We start from the raw sequence: 15556 nt of genomic DNA on the forward strand, positions 1-15556 counted from the left end.
ACTGTGTGAGGACACAGTGGTCTATATACCATATGTCTTTACAGCTGATAAAGATGTAATGTTTTCAGGGTTTCCGTGAAAACGCTCAGCAGCAAATATAGTCATCCCACTCAAGATAGCTAAGATAACGCTGACGTGATGGCCAAATTAGGAACAGATGGGGGAAGTGAAGGATTATTAAGATGTCATATTGCTGAAATTCAATCAAAACATGCCAGTTCTCAGTAGGAATCAGTGTTCATTTGCTTTCCATACTGGCTGCTCATTTTTGTAGACTTTTTTTTCCATGCTTAGATGTGTTTGGACAATAGGCCAAGGGTACAATTATGTATGTGATGTATTATTATCTATCGTATTTAATGTGATTAATGAAACATAGGGAGTTAATTTCTGCTTAGATTAACACTTTCAAGACCTTCGTGGCCAGAAAAAATAGTCACCTTCTAGAATGTTGTATTCTATAGGTGATTTTGTATTTTTTTATTTCTTAGTCTATCCCAAATATTTTTTATTTTTTTTTGGGCATTCTTATTATTTAAAATTGGAGCGGATATCAATTAAATTTGTAGGTCTCATTTACAGACACCGGGAAAAATACAGTTTTCGGCCTCATGCACACGAATATATTTTTTTCCTCCTGTAAATACTGGCGTAAATATGGGTCCTTTGTCACACGTATTCGACCCGTATTCCATCAGTATTTACGGACCCGTGCCAGTAAATACGGGTGTGGTGTCACCAGTATTCCACCCGTATTTACGGACCCGTTTTCTCTGCACTAATCGGCAGCCCCTTCTCTTTATCAGTGCTGGAAAGAGAGAAGGGGCAGCCCTATCGGGCAGAGTTTCCACAGCGATTGAAAGTAAAAGAAGTTCATACGTACCATTGTCTTGGTGACGCGTCCCTCTTTTGACATCCAGTCCGACCTCCCTGGATGACGCGGCAGTCCATGTAACCGCTGCAGCCTGTGATTGGCTGCAGCGGTCACATGGGATGAAACGTCATCCAGGGAGGCCGGACTGGAGGAAGAAGCAGGGAGTTCTGGGTAAGTTAACTTTTAATACTATTAACTCCAGCGGTAGTCACTGTCCCGGGTGCTGAAAGAGTTACTGCCGATCAGTTAACTCTTTCAGCACCCTGGATAGTGACTATCCCCTGACATCGCCTAGCAACGCTCCCGTAATTACGGGTGCACACACGTAGCCACCCGTAATTACGGGAGCCCTATAGACTTCTATGGGCCAGCCTGTGCAGTTATTACGGCCTGAAATAGGACATGTTCCATATTTTTCAACGGCACGGGCACCTTCCCGTAAGCATACGGGAAGGTACCCGTGGCCAATAGAAGTCTATGGGCCCGTAATTACGGGCCGTAATTACGGCTCGTAATTAAGGGCGTTTTTACGTTCGTGTGCATGAGGCCTTCCTCGTTTTATTATGCTGTGTTTTAATTTAGTTTACTCAATGAATAATATTCACCTTAAAAAATAATCCTCAAATTCTCCAGTGCATAGCGATCCTATATATGTACATGTACATTGTGTTACTTATGACGTTGTTATAGCGCCAAGACCAAAGACCCTATTTTAGCTATAAATGTTTCTTGCTCGCTCTTAGCTTTAGATGCATCATCTGTTCATGATAGATAATCATCCAAGTACAGACTTTTTACTAAAGGTGCAAAAGCAGATCGGATGGGGGTAGAACAAACTAAAATTAGTGGCAGGGGGTAAGTATTTTATATTCGACATAACGTACACTCTGCCTGACAGGAACATATTGATCCCTGAACACCTGATGCCCATGCAAAACGCGTTAGTCTCAAGCAGAATGTCTAAAATTGGTGTGTGTGGGTTTGGAGATATGCACACTTTTTTTATGTTTTTACTATTTTCATTTGTTTTATTTTTCTCTAATTTATTTTTTTCATTTTACTATATTTATTAACTGGTTAGCAGTAAATACGGTACATTATCTATGTGTTCTCTATTGACCCTAGATACAGATCACTAATGACTGTGATCTCATAGTATCAGCCCATTAGATCACTTTTGGGGTATGTGCACACGACGTATTGGAGGCGTTTTACGCCTCGAATTACCCCTGAAAAGACGGCTCCAATACGTCGGCAAACATCTGCCCATTGCTTGCAATGGGTCTTACGATATTCTGTGCAGACGAGCAGTAATTTTACGCGTCGCTGTCAAAACACGTAAAATTAGGCCTGCGTCAAAGACGTCTTGGGATGTAATTGGAGCTGTTTTTCATTGACTCCATTGAAAAACAGCTCAAATTAGTTCCCTAGCAACCCTCCAAATGCAGAAGTAGCGTTCAATATAAGCGCTGTGTTCAGAGGTTGTTTGTGGCAGGAAATAGATTTTTTCAGTTCCCTGTCACAGTACAGAATCGGTCTGTCAGTTTGACAGCCCAATCCTGCCGATGGCAATCCATGCAGATGCAATGCCATCAAAGACAGCAAGAAAATTAATAGACTTCTGGCACAGGGACCATGCCATTGGCCCATTAATTTACATGGGGCAGGTGGGAAGGGTTAAATTAAAGTCGTTGTCCATTTTGGACAGTCAGTGTTTGTTAGAAGGGTCGTCCGATGAAATGCTGATCACAGGGTGTTCCGCTGCTTGAACCCCAAGCGCTCAGCTGTAATATCTGGGTGAATCTAACAGTAAATGTTTAATTTCCCTGCAGCGCCTCCATCTGGCAAATGGGCATTTAATTTAGACACGTGTCAGGTCTCCCAGAGAGAGAGAGAAGCTCTTTGTGGCCGATCTCCGCTGTGGCTCGATGAGGATGTGGGAATGTGGGATTACTCTCTATGAAGTCAGAATTCCAGATATTTTAAAATGGGTTTTCTAAACCAGACCACCCCTTTAAGCTGTACAAATAGGTATAAATTAGGTTTTCCTGTTATAGAAGTCTTTAGTGGATTTACATACTATTCAGCTAAGCATAGGCTAGATTCACACTAGTATTAAAATACTATAAGGCATTTTAATGTTGGTAAATGGGACAACTGATGCACAATATTTCAGTGGGTTAACTGAGGGCAGGCATGCCATACCAGCAACTATAAAACATGGCACTTAGTATGGATTTTGCAGCTAGTTTACCCTTACAGGACAGATTACAGGCCTTCTAGAATAGATAGGAATTGTGTATAACGTCAAACCTTTCTAACAGAAATCATAGCTTCATATTTGCATGAATATATAGTGTAGTCACCTGTAATAGTATACTGCAAAAAACCCAAGTCCCAGAACAAGGAGAAGAACAACCACAGAGACACTAATGGTGACATTGCGAATCTTCGACGGTGTAGTATGCCGTTCCCACCACTTCAAGTCATCAGTCTGACATCGTTCTCCCAAATATCCTGCAATACATCTAAAATGTGGTGCACAAACATTTAAATACACATACAAACACCTGTCAATTCTTGTCACTCTTCATAAGGACAAGGTTGCTATTCATATGTGGATATTTTACATGAGTACTGGCGTCAAAATCCTGGTGTACAATTGCCATGTTGGTTTATTTTTGTGATTCATTTTCGGGCAAGAACAATGATGAGAGATTGTCATCATCAAAGTAATAAAATACGCACACGAGCATCATTTTTTCATACTGGATCCATGTGAAATAATCTTCATGTCCTTGCTAAAAGAACTAATTAAAGTGCCATATGCAACCAACATGCATGAGGTATTTTGATTATAAAGCCTACAGTGCCACCTACTGGTCACCTTAGGCATTCATAATACAAATAATTCCTCAAATAAGATTTTACCAAATAAAGTGTTAAATATGATGATAATAATGTAAAACCAGTATGGCTAGCATTACAACTCTCACAAGGGTGGTCATCCTGCTTTTCTGGAGTACTGAATAGTAAATCTGCCTAGTTATGCAGCAATATGAGCGCAGAGGCTGTAAAAGTCCCCAGCATATCCGACCTAGAACTCGCAGGGAATTCTGGCTAAAAAAAACGCACCAAATTGTGGTGCAGATTTTCGGTTAGAAACTTTGCTACGGAAAACAGAGTTGGAAAACAATGAAAAGCCAATACTTACCTCACTGACATCGTCATAGCGACACGTCTCTCTGTTCTCTATGCAGCCTGGCCTCTTGTGACGATGCTAAAGGCCATGTGACCGCTACAGCCTGTGATTTGCTGCAGAAGTCACATGGGATGAAACGTCATCCCAGGAGGCAGGGCTGCACGAAGAACAGCCGGGGGAACAAAGACCTGTTGCAATGACAACGCCAGGGAGGTAAGCATAGACTTTTTTTATTCAATTGAAACAAAAATAAGGTGGTTTTTTTTTTCAGATTTGGGATTTTTGCAGCGAAATCACAGACTTTTCACCTCAAAAATCGCAACATTTGCTATTTGTTGCGGCTTTTAGTTCCACATTAAATTTAATGGGGAAAACTCGCAACAAAAGTGCAGCGATTCTGCCGCGGATTTAAAAAAAAAAAAACAACGTACCACAGGTTATTTTATGAACATTTTGCCAGCTGATTATTTTTCCGCAGCACGAGGATTAGATTTGTTCAAATCTCATCCACATTGCTGCTGCTGTAATATACTCCGTATTTTCCACTCTGAAATCCGTTGTAGAAAATGTGCAGCTAATGCGCCAAGTATGAATGTACTCTATGGGTAAGTTCACACGTTACGTAAATATTGCGGACTTCCGTAACGGATTCCGTTGCGGAAAATCTGCAGCTTATTACAGTAACAGCAAAGTGGATGAGATTTGAACACATCTTATCCACACGCTGCGTAAATGATAGACGGAAAAAACGCTAAGAAATTGACCGGCGGTGCGGTTTTTAATCCGCAGCATGTCAATTGTATTTGCGTAATTGTTGCTTTTGTGTTGCGGGTTTTCCCCCATTGAATTCAATGGGGAGTTAAAACCTGCAACAAATAGCAAGACGTTGCTATTTTTGTGGCGGGAAAGCTGTGATTCCGCACAAAAATCGCAACTCAGAAAAAAATAAATCTTATACTTGCACAGAATTCTGTGCTTCTTTGTCCAGGCCGGCCTCCTAGGATGACGTTTCATCCCATGTGACCGCAGCAGCCAATCACAGGCTGCAGCAGGTGACGTGGGATGAAACATCATCCCAGGAGGCTGCCCTGCAGGACATCTGAGGGACGCATCACCATGGCTACGAAAGTATAAAACTTTTTTTTTTATGTGCAGTTTTCCACAGCGGACACAATTTGGTGCGTTTCGTGAAAAAGGATCTTTCAATGCAGAATCTATTTTTACAGCTATTTTTAGTTTTATTTTAGATCCAGTAATAATAATAACAATCATCATTATCAACAAATATAACCGTATATTAACAATTTGCGGGACTTACACACAGCCATAGTCATCCAGATCCGGGAAGTATCTGCACGTGCCATGGAAACAGAAGTGATCATGGGAAGCAGGACATTCCTGTGAATGACTTTTTCCAGACGTGTCATTTACTGTCATAGTAACAGTGCTGGCAGTGGCAAATGACTCTGCAAGATTATCCATATGCATGTAGGTTAAACAACATAATGCCTCATTATAGTATTTGCAATGCGTTTCTGCATGAAGTTATTTAGTTATATGAAATCATAACATTCAGATGTAGCAGAGCTGAATTTGCCATTTTCCTTTTGGATACTGCATTTTGTGTGCATCATCATAGCTGAGTATAGATACGTCCTATGTAGAACCTCATACAACACACTGTTATATATAAATAATAATAATAATATTGTGTTGCAATAAATTTGATCTTGTACAAAGGATTTATTTTGGTTTATACAAAGTTCATGTATAAATGTTACATTATGTATTAGGAAATCCCACATTGTCCACATTGAGCTCAAATTGGCTTTCTTCATTTCTTGTATATAACTTAAAAGAATAGTTATAGAAAACCCAAAAATGAAGTTATATCAAATAGACTCCTTCAACTCTAGTGTCAATTTATGTTGAACATATAGGTAATATTAGAACTAGTTCTTTTTGTTTGCAGAGACCACATCCAATAAAGCAGTTTGCAATGTGGGATTGTGTAGTGGCAATTGTAGAATACGTTCACTCAACCTTTCTTTAGTGAGTTTGTTTTTTCCTTAGGACATTTAGGTTAGAGTCTGACTAATAAAAGCCTAATATAATAGACTAAATAGACTAAATAAACTAAATAGACTAAGGCCTCATGCACACGAACGTAGCCATGTGCACGGCCGTGATTTTCGGGTCAGCCGGCCACGGAGTGACACCCGCGAGCCGCCCGCAAATCGTGGGCCGTGCACATGCCCGCGTGCATTATTTTCTATGAGCCTGGACCGCAGAACACGGTCATAATAAGACGTGTCCGTTCTTTATGCGGTCCAGGCTCCTGTGCCATGCACGGACCGTGGAAACCACGGTCGTGTGCATGGGCCCATAGGAATTAATGGGGCCGCAATTCTCCCGTGGATTTTGCGGCCACAATTCACACGAAAATCCACGGGAGATTTGCGACCCCATTCATGTGCAAGGCCCGCGATTTGCGGGCGGCTCGCGGGTGACACTCCGCTGCAGGCCGACCCGAAAATCACGGCCGTGCACATGGCTACGTTCGTGTGCATGAGGCCTCAGTAAACTTCATTCAGTTTTATAGACATGAACAGCAGTCAATGAGAATAGTATAACATATAGTGAGCTACACCCTATATAGTATATATAGTGCAAACAATATCACATTACTTCTTCCTACTGAAAATGTGTTATAATTATGCCGCTCAATATACATAAAGCACATACATAATTAATACCAATAGGACGGCACTTAGTACACACCAGACACGCTCCAAGCTGAGAACAGAGATCTAGACAGAAGAGGAGTTAGGCTAAGTGCATGGAATTATTCAGATGACAGAAATAGAAAAAACAAAGTTACAAAGATGGAGAAATTAGTAATAGGATAATAGAATAATAGAAACAATAATAATATAATACTTAATCAGAGAGGGAAATTGTATCTTATTATTAAAGAGGTTGACTCATGACAGTCCCTTTTTAAATAGAAGCTGGAATCAGCTGTTATCATCGAGGGAAACCACGTCTGTCCAGATATTTCCCCAGCAACTGCCGGATGTAGCATTGAAATCACTGGACAGGCCGGGTCCGCCAGAGCAGTTCTCTCTTTTGACTAATAGAGGGGACTTGTCCACTGTATATGATGTCCATACGCCCTAATATGACAACCCCATTAACCTCACTATGTTTTTGGATTTTGGGATAAACCAGATCATTCAGATAAATAGGGAGAAACTTCATGCACATGTGGCCCTTTCTATTTTGTTAGTCCTCCTGACCCTCTTCATTGGCTGAGAAGGCCGACGGTAAGAAAGGAATTTGGAAATGGTGTACGTATTCTCATACAAATCACTAATATAAACCCATCTCTGATTGTCATTTGTGTACATTTCGTGGGTCAATACTGGCCTGTCTGGTAACAATTCTTCTTTAAATCCTTAGTATGTGTGTAATGGCAGGGGGTAGGGAGACGGACAAGTGAGCCCTAATCTACCCGCCACTCTGTCCCTGCCTACTTGCAACGACCCGCCCTAGGCGACGGGGTACAACTGGGCGGTGGTCCCTGCGCTCAGTAAGTGCACGACAAACATACAAAGGAACACAAGCAAGGAAAAGGGGCCGTTGCCCACGGCAACACCGTGAGCAACCAGAGTGGTGAACGAGCCGAGTCAAGCCAGGAGTGTGCGAGGTAAAAAACGAAAAGCAGAAGAGTAGTCTGTAAGCCAGGGTCTGTATGGAGCAGGATCAAAAATAGCAGGAGCTGTAGCTGGGCCAGGAAACCACAAGGAAAGAATCACAAGCACCGAGGGACAGGAAGTGCAGGCTTAAATAGACCGAGGGCGGGAGCTAGCTGAGTCTGGCCAGGTTACGATAGGCTCTCTCACTCCTAAGCCTGCCAGCCTGAATGGTGGAAGCAGGAGTCAGTCTCAGGGATGTATTCTCAGGTGCTGACGGATTAGTTCTGGGAGTTAACCCGGAAGCTGTGCCTGGCAGATCCTTTACAGTACCCTCCCTTTTATGAGGGGCCACCGGACCCTTTCTAAGTGGACCTGGCTTACTGGGGAAACGCAGGTGGAACCTCCTGACCAATACCCCAGCGTGAACATCCCGGGCGGGTACCCAAGTCCTCTCCTCGGGCCCGTATCCTCTCCAATGGACCAGGTACTGGAGGGAGCCTTGGACCAACTTGCTGTCCACAATCCTGGCCACCTCGAATTCCACCCCCTCAGGGGTGAGGATGGGAACAGGAGGTCTCCTCGAGGGAGCCAAGGACGGGGAGCAGTGTTTGAGGAGGGAGGCATGAAACACGTCGTGTATCCGAAAAGACGGGGGTAACTCCAGCCGGAAGGAGACAGGATTGAGGACCTCAATGACCTTATACGGCCCAATAAACCGGGGAGCAAACTTCTTGGATGGAACCTTGAGACGCAAGTTCCTAGACGACAACCACACCGGAATCCCCGACCATAAACAGGGGGTTATCAGAACGTTTTTTATCAGCCTGAGTTTTTTGTACGCTCTGAGACACCTCTAGGTTTTTCTGAACCTGGGCCCAGACTGTGCACAGTTCCCGATGAACGACCTCTACCTCGGGATTGTTGGAACTACCAGGTGAAACGGAGGAGAACCGTGGATTAAACCCAAAATTACAAAAAAAAGGAGAGACCCCTGACGAGTTACTGACCCGGTTATTAAGGGAAAATTCGGCGAGGGGAATGAAAGAGACCCAATCAAATTGACAGTCAGAGACAAAACACCTTAAGTATTGTTCTAGAGATTGATTAGTCCTCTCCGTTTGGCCATTGGTTTCAGGATGGAAGGCAGAGAAGGACAGATCAATCCCCAACTTCATACAGAAGGCTCTCCAAAACAATGAAACAAATTGTACCCCTCTGTCCGAAACAATATTGACAGGGACCCCATGGAGACGCAGGATGTGTTTGACAAACAAGGTAGCCAACGTTTTGGCGTTGGGTAGTTTCTTGAGGGGCACAAAGTGGCACATCTTACTGAAGCGGTCCACCACCACCCACACCACCGACTTGCCTTGGGATGGAGGCAAATCGGTGATAAAATCCATGGAGATATGTGTCCAAGGTCTCTGGGGAATGGGCAACGAACGCAGTAAGCCCGCTGGTCGGGACCTGGGAGTCTTGGACCTAGCACAAACCTCACAAGCGGCGACGTAGGCCTTAACGTCTTTAGGCAACCCAGGCCACCAATAATTTCTGGAAATGAGGTGTTTGGTACCCAGGATGCCTGGATGGCCAGATAGTGCGGAGTCATGATTTTCCCTAAGTACCCTTAGCCGGAATTGCAGGGGAACAAACAGCTTGTTCTCAGGAAGGTTCCCGGGAGCTGCACCTTGATCAGCAGCAATATCAGAGACTAAATCAGAATCGATCGAGGAAATGATTATACCTGGAGGCAAAATACAAGCAGGATCTTCCTCCGAAGGAGGGCTGGCCATGAAGCTACGCGACAGTGCATCAGCCTTAATACTTTTAGACCCAGCCCTATAGGTAACCAAAAAATTGAATCTGGTAAAAAATAACGCCCATCGAGCTTGTCTCGGGTTTAGCCTCCGGGCAGATTCTAGGAAAACCAGATTCTTGTGGTCGATAAGGACCGTTACCTGGTGCCTAGCCCCCTCCAGGAAGTGGCGCCACTCTTCAAATGCCCATTTAATGGCTAAGAGTTTGCGGTTGCCAATATCATAGTTACTTTCAGTTGGCGAAAACTTCCTGGAGAAGTAGGCACAGGGGCAGAGATGGGTGAGGGACCTGGTACCCTGGGACAAGACAGCCCCCACTCCCACCTCAGATGCGTCAACTTCCACGATAAATGGCTCCATTTGGTTGGGCTGAACCAGCACCGGGGCCGAGACAAAGCACTTCTTAAGGACCTCAAAAGCCTGGACAGCCTCAGGAGGCCAGTGGAGGAGATCAGCACCTTTGCGAGTGAGGTCCGTAAGGGGCTTAGCGATCACCGAGAAGTTAGCAATAAATCTCCTGTAATAATTTGCGAACCCCAAAAAACACTGTAACGCCTTCAGGGAGGCAGGTTGGACCCATTCCGCCACAGCCTGAACCTTGGCGGGGTCCATGCGGAATTCATGAGGAGTGAGGATTTGACCCAAAAATGGAATCTCCTGTACCCCAAACACACATTTTTCGGTTTTGGCAAACAGTTTGTTTTCCCGAAGGACCTGGAGCACCTTCCTGACATGCTCAATGTGGGAGGACCAGTCCTTGGAAAACACCAGTATGTCATCAAGGTACACTACCAGAAAAATCCCCAGGTAATTTCTCAAAATCTCATTTATGAAATTCTGGAAGACCGCAGGGGCATTACACAACCCAAAGGGCATGACGAGGTATTCGAAATGGCCTTCGGGCGTGTTAAACGCAGTCTTCCACTCATCCCCCTCTTTGATGCGAATAAGGTTATACGCCCCCCGTAGATCCAATTTAGAAAACCATTGGGCCCCCTGAACCTGATTAAAGAGATCAGGAATCAAAGGAAGGGGATACTGGTTCCTTACCGTGACCTTATTCAGGCTACGGTAGTCAATGCATGGCCTAAGACCACCATCCTTCTTCCCCACGAAGAAGAAGCCAGCACCTACCGGAGAAGAAGAGGGACGAATGTAACCCTTGGCCAGGGATTCCTGGATATACACTCTCATAGCTTCACGTTCGGGACAAGAAAGATTAAATATCCTACCCTTAGGAAGCTTACCTCCTGGTACCAATTCGATAGCGCAATCGTATTCTCTATGAGGAGGTAACACTTCGGAGGCCTCCCTAGAGAAAACATCAGCGAAGTCCTGAACAAACTCGGGTAGCGTATTCGCCTCCTTAGGGGGAGAAATAGAATTAACAGAAAAAAATGACGTACAACATTCATTACCCCATTTGGTTAGCTCCCCAGTATTCCAGTCAAACGTGGGATTATGCAACTGCAACCAGGGAAGACCTAGAACCAAATCGTACGATAATCCCTGCATCAACAGTACAGAGCATTGCTCCAAATGCATGGAGCCAACAAGGAGTTCAAAAACAGGGGTATGCTGTGTAAAATAACCATTAGCAAGAGGAGTGGAGTCGATACCCACTACCGGGACAGGTTTAGGCAAATCAATCAGAGGCATAGCTAGAGACATAGCAAATTCCACAGACATGATATTAGTAGAGGACCCTGAATCCACGAAGGCACTGCCGGTAGCAGACCTACCACCAAAAGAGACCTGAAAGGGAAGCAAGATCTTAGTACGTTTCATATTTACGGGAAATACCTGTGCGCCCAAGTGACCTCCCCGATGATCACTTAGACGCGGAAGTTCTCTGGCTGCAATCTTACGCTTAGGACAGTTGTTCACTTGATGCTTGTCGTCCCCACAGTAGAAGCAGAGACCATTCTTCCTGCAGAATTCTCTACGTTGTTGGGGGGACACGGAGGCCCCGAGTTGCATAGGTATCTCTGAATCTTTCGGGGAGGAACGAAGCAACGGAGCTTCGGGAGGCATCATGGGGGAGTCGGAGGAGAAAACACATAAACGTTCACGTTGTTGTTCCCTGAGACGTCGGTCAAGTCGTACCGCTAAAGCCATAACCTGGTCTAGGGAGTCAGAAGAGGGATAGCTAACTAGCAGGTCTTTCAGGGCATTCGACAGACCCAACCTAAACTGGCACCTTAAGGCAGGGTCATTCCACCGAGAAGCTACGCACCACTTCCGAAAGTCAGAGCAATACTCCTCAACAGGTCTCTTACCCTGACTTAAGGTCACCAGCTGACTCTCGGCAAAGGCAGTCCTGTCAGTCTCGTCATAAATAAGTCCGAGAGCAGAAAAGAAACAATCAACGGAGGAAAGTTCAGGGGCGTCAGGAGCCAAGGAGAAGGCCCACTCTTGGGGCCCTTCCTGGAGCCGGGACATAATTATACCCACCCGCTGGCTCTCAGAACCTGAGGAATGAGGCTTTAAACGAAAGTAAAGCCTACAACTCTCCCGAAAGGAGAAAAAATCCCTCCGGTCCCCTGAGAACCGGTCGGGGAACTTGAGGTGGGGTTCAAGAGGTGCGGTGAGGGGAACTACCAGGGTAGCATCAGGCTGGTTGACCCTCTGAGCCAGGGCCTGGACCTGTAGGGAGAGACCCTGCATTTGCTGAGCCAGGGTCTCACGGGGGTCCATAGTGGTGTCAGGGACCAGGGGTAGACTAGGTATGGGCTTGTGATTATGTAATGGCAGGGGGTAGGGAGACGGACAAGTGAGCCCTAATCTACCCGCCACTCTGTCCCTGCCTACTTGCAACGACCCGCCCTAGGCGACGGGGTACAACTGGGCGGCGGTCCCTGCGCTCAGTAAGTGCACGACAAACACGACAAACATACAAAGGAATACAAGCAAGGAAAAGGGGCCGTTGCCCACGGCAACACCGTGAGCAACCAGAGTGGTGAACGAGCCGAGTCAAGCCAGGAGTGTGCGAGGTACAAAACGAAAAGCAGAAGAGTAGTCGGTAAGCCAGGGTCTGTATGGAGCAGGATCAAAAATAGCAGGAGCTGTAGCTGGGCCAGGAAACCACAAGGAAAGAATCACAAGCACCGAGGGACAGGAAGTGCAGGCTTAAATAGACCGAGGGCGGGAGCTAGCTGAGTCTGGCCAGGTTACGATAGGCTCTCCCACTCCTAAGCCTGCCAGCCTGAATGGTGGAAGCAGGAGTCAGTCTCAGGGATGTATTCTCAGGTGCTGACTGATTAGTTCTGGGAGTTAACCCCGAAGCTGTGCCTGGCAGATCCTTTACAGTGTGATTGTACAAGTGGAAACTGACAAGACTGCAGAAGTAGACATATGAAAAACGTATTAAATATATAACAATACTTTGGTTCTAGAGTAGGATTTCTTTGGTTAACCAACATCCCTATCTGCACTTAGGTTTCTCAGCATTAGACTTATCTGAAACACCTCCGCCATGCAGTTAGCTGCAGTTTCGGGAAACACATCATTATATGTACAGGTGTAATTCTCTAGTGTGTTTGTGAACTGTGGTCTGTGCATTTTCTGAAACCTGCCAGACAAAGACTTCCAGTTAATACATTACAGTGTCTGGGAGGCAGCAGATAATACATTGCAAGAGTGGGAAGTAATGTATGTGATGATGAGCAGCTCAAATTCAGCCCATTTAGTGAAAAAAACAAAAACTTTTAGCAATACATCATCCTTAGCAACATCTATGGTAGAGCTGGACATAACAAGACCTACAGCAGAAAAATGCTGGTACCCAAGTGGATACCCTCAACGTGCACTAAGGTTGACCATCGGCCAGCAACTGTAATTGATATCGGGAAGTGAAAACTGGCGGTGAGAATTTGTGTGCTCCTGCTCAGGGAGCTCTGTTCTCGATGTGGTCGGGTACACGGCTGAGCCGAGCCGAACACAGGGAGGACACCCCCAGCCACAGAGTCCTCCCTTTCCTTCCATGCTCTGATTTCTGTGCTCAGAGCAGGAAAGTAGCAGGAAGCTGGTTAGCACATCATGTTCAACATCCTGAAGACAGGAGACTGGGAATACACTAGGTATGATTAACCCCTTCACCACACTAGACCACCAGGGATGCTTACATTAAAGGGGTTTTCCCATAATCAATATTTATCACCTATTCACCGATCACGAGAAGGGGCTTATTTGCCGATCTTGGGAGTCCCATATGAATGGAGTAGTACTGTGCATGCTTGGCAACCGATCCATTCATTTCTATGGGGCTGCCGAGCGCTAGTTCAAAAGAAACAAGTGGAGCAGTGGCCGAGCATGCGCAGTACCCCTCCATTCATGTGGGGCTCCCAGGAAGAGCAAGGTTAGCCCGTTCTCTTGATCGGTGATCAGATATTTAGTCTGTGGATAGGTGATAAATATTGATTATGAGAAAACCCCTTTAACTCCCCAATCCTGCAAAAGATCATTACATTAAGCCTTTCCCTGCTCTAGGCCAGCTGGGAGGATCACATTAATACCTTCCCTGCCATCTGGATTGTCTTTTTTGGCAGTAAAAGTGATGACCACAATTAATTCCGATTAGTTCACCCAACAGAAGAAACTCTTTTAGGGCATGCTAAGATATATAGCGCTTGTGCAAAATGCAGACCGTTCAACCATATCCCCTTCTTGGTGGTCAGTTTTTTTTGTTTTTTTTTTATCATAGAGCCCTGTGAAGACATTTCCTATTAAAGTTTACACTCTTTATCATATGAGTAAAAGTTTGTATAGTTTCAGGACTGTGGAGCTTCTCTTTAACCATTATCTATAGTAACACATGCAAATGTTTAGTTAAGGGTAACATAAAGTCATGAAGAGAGTATCAGTTTTTAGCCATGCGAGGAAACATTCTAACACTAGCATTGGGTAAGATACGGAATCATTCTACACGAACATGGATTGTCTGTCAAATCTAGAATTCAGTATGTATATAATATCAGTTATATAGTTTGTTTTTCTAACTGCATGGTAGCAAGGATTATCCTATGTTGTAATGAATGAACAAAGTTTACAAAAATTTATACATGTAATTTAATATAAAAAATAATAAAATTTTCCGGCCTAAAACTGAGGTAACATCTAAGTGTCATCTCCATGACCCTCATGACTATTCAACAGAATCAGCTCATCTGATGAGTTTAACAACTGGGTCACTGTTGATTTGAGCTTTGCATTCATAATAATGATTTCCAATAAATCTATGTACTTGTTCCACTTGTGTCCTTTTCTTGTACAGCTGGCATAGGAAACAGAGAAATGCAGCTAGAAGCATTGAAGATTTTCAGCTTTAGTCATTGATCTGAGAGCAGGGCCAGTAATTGTGATACTTTTAAAGATTTCAGCCATTTTCTACTGGCTGTGGAAGCAAAACTAGGTCATTTGCATACCAGTCAAAACCATAAATTACCACAAATATAGGAAAACTCAAATATTTGGAAATTATGAAAGGTTATCCCAGATTTAGTAACGCAAGTGAAACAATATCGAGGTACATTAATGACTTGACAAACTCACAGACCATTGAGCTGCTTCTTCTATACTGCTTTACAGTGATTGTAGTATGACGGTAAAAAGTTACTTAAAGGCTATGTACACCTTTGAAAGGCTTATTTTATTTTAATTTTTTTAAGAAAAAGGTGTATCATTGTGTTTTGTATAACTTTGTAAATACTTTTTATAAAAATTATTTTTACTTTTTTAGATACAGCTGCTCTCTATTCTCTTTACAGAGCAGCTGTATCTAGCTGTTTTCACTGAATACGTCAGTCCCGCGGACCTAACGGCTACAGTGACAGCAGGTCCTTCGTGTCTGTGACACACAAGATCCACCTGTAAAAAAAATATTTGGCTTTCAAAGGTGTACATAGCCTTTAAATTATGTGAGTAAAATGTCAACTATTGTCTCAGAAATTCAAAAAACCTTAAACCT

The 15556-nt window shown here is 44.2% G+C and overlaps 1 protein-coding gene across 1 annotated transcript in view; it reads right to left on the reverse strand.

The window, feature by feature from the left end:
* Positions 1–15556, reverse strand: part of EGF (epidermal growth factor) — a 187983-nt gene that overhangs the window by 14537 nt on the left and 157890 nt on the right. The window contains exons 18-19 of the mRNA XM_075860522.1: positions 5395–5542; positions 3241–3402 (exon numbers count right to left, since the gene is read on the reverse strand). Coding sequence (XP_075716637.1) covers positions 3241–3402; positions 5395–5542 — 310 coding nt within the window. The remainder of the gene's footprint in view (positions 1–3240; positions 3403–5394; positions 5543–15556) is intronic.

Source organism: Rhinoderma darwinii, chromosome 1 (assembly GCF_050947455.1).
Source record: "Rhinoderma darwinii isolate aRhiDar2 chromosome 1, aRhiDar2.hap1, whole genome shotgun sequence".
NCBI lineage: Eukaryota > Metazoa > Chordata > Amphibia > Anura > Rhinodermatidae > Rhinoderma > Rhinoderma darwinii.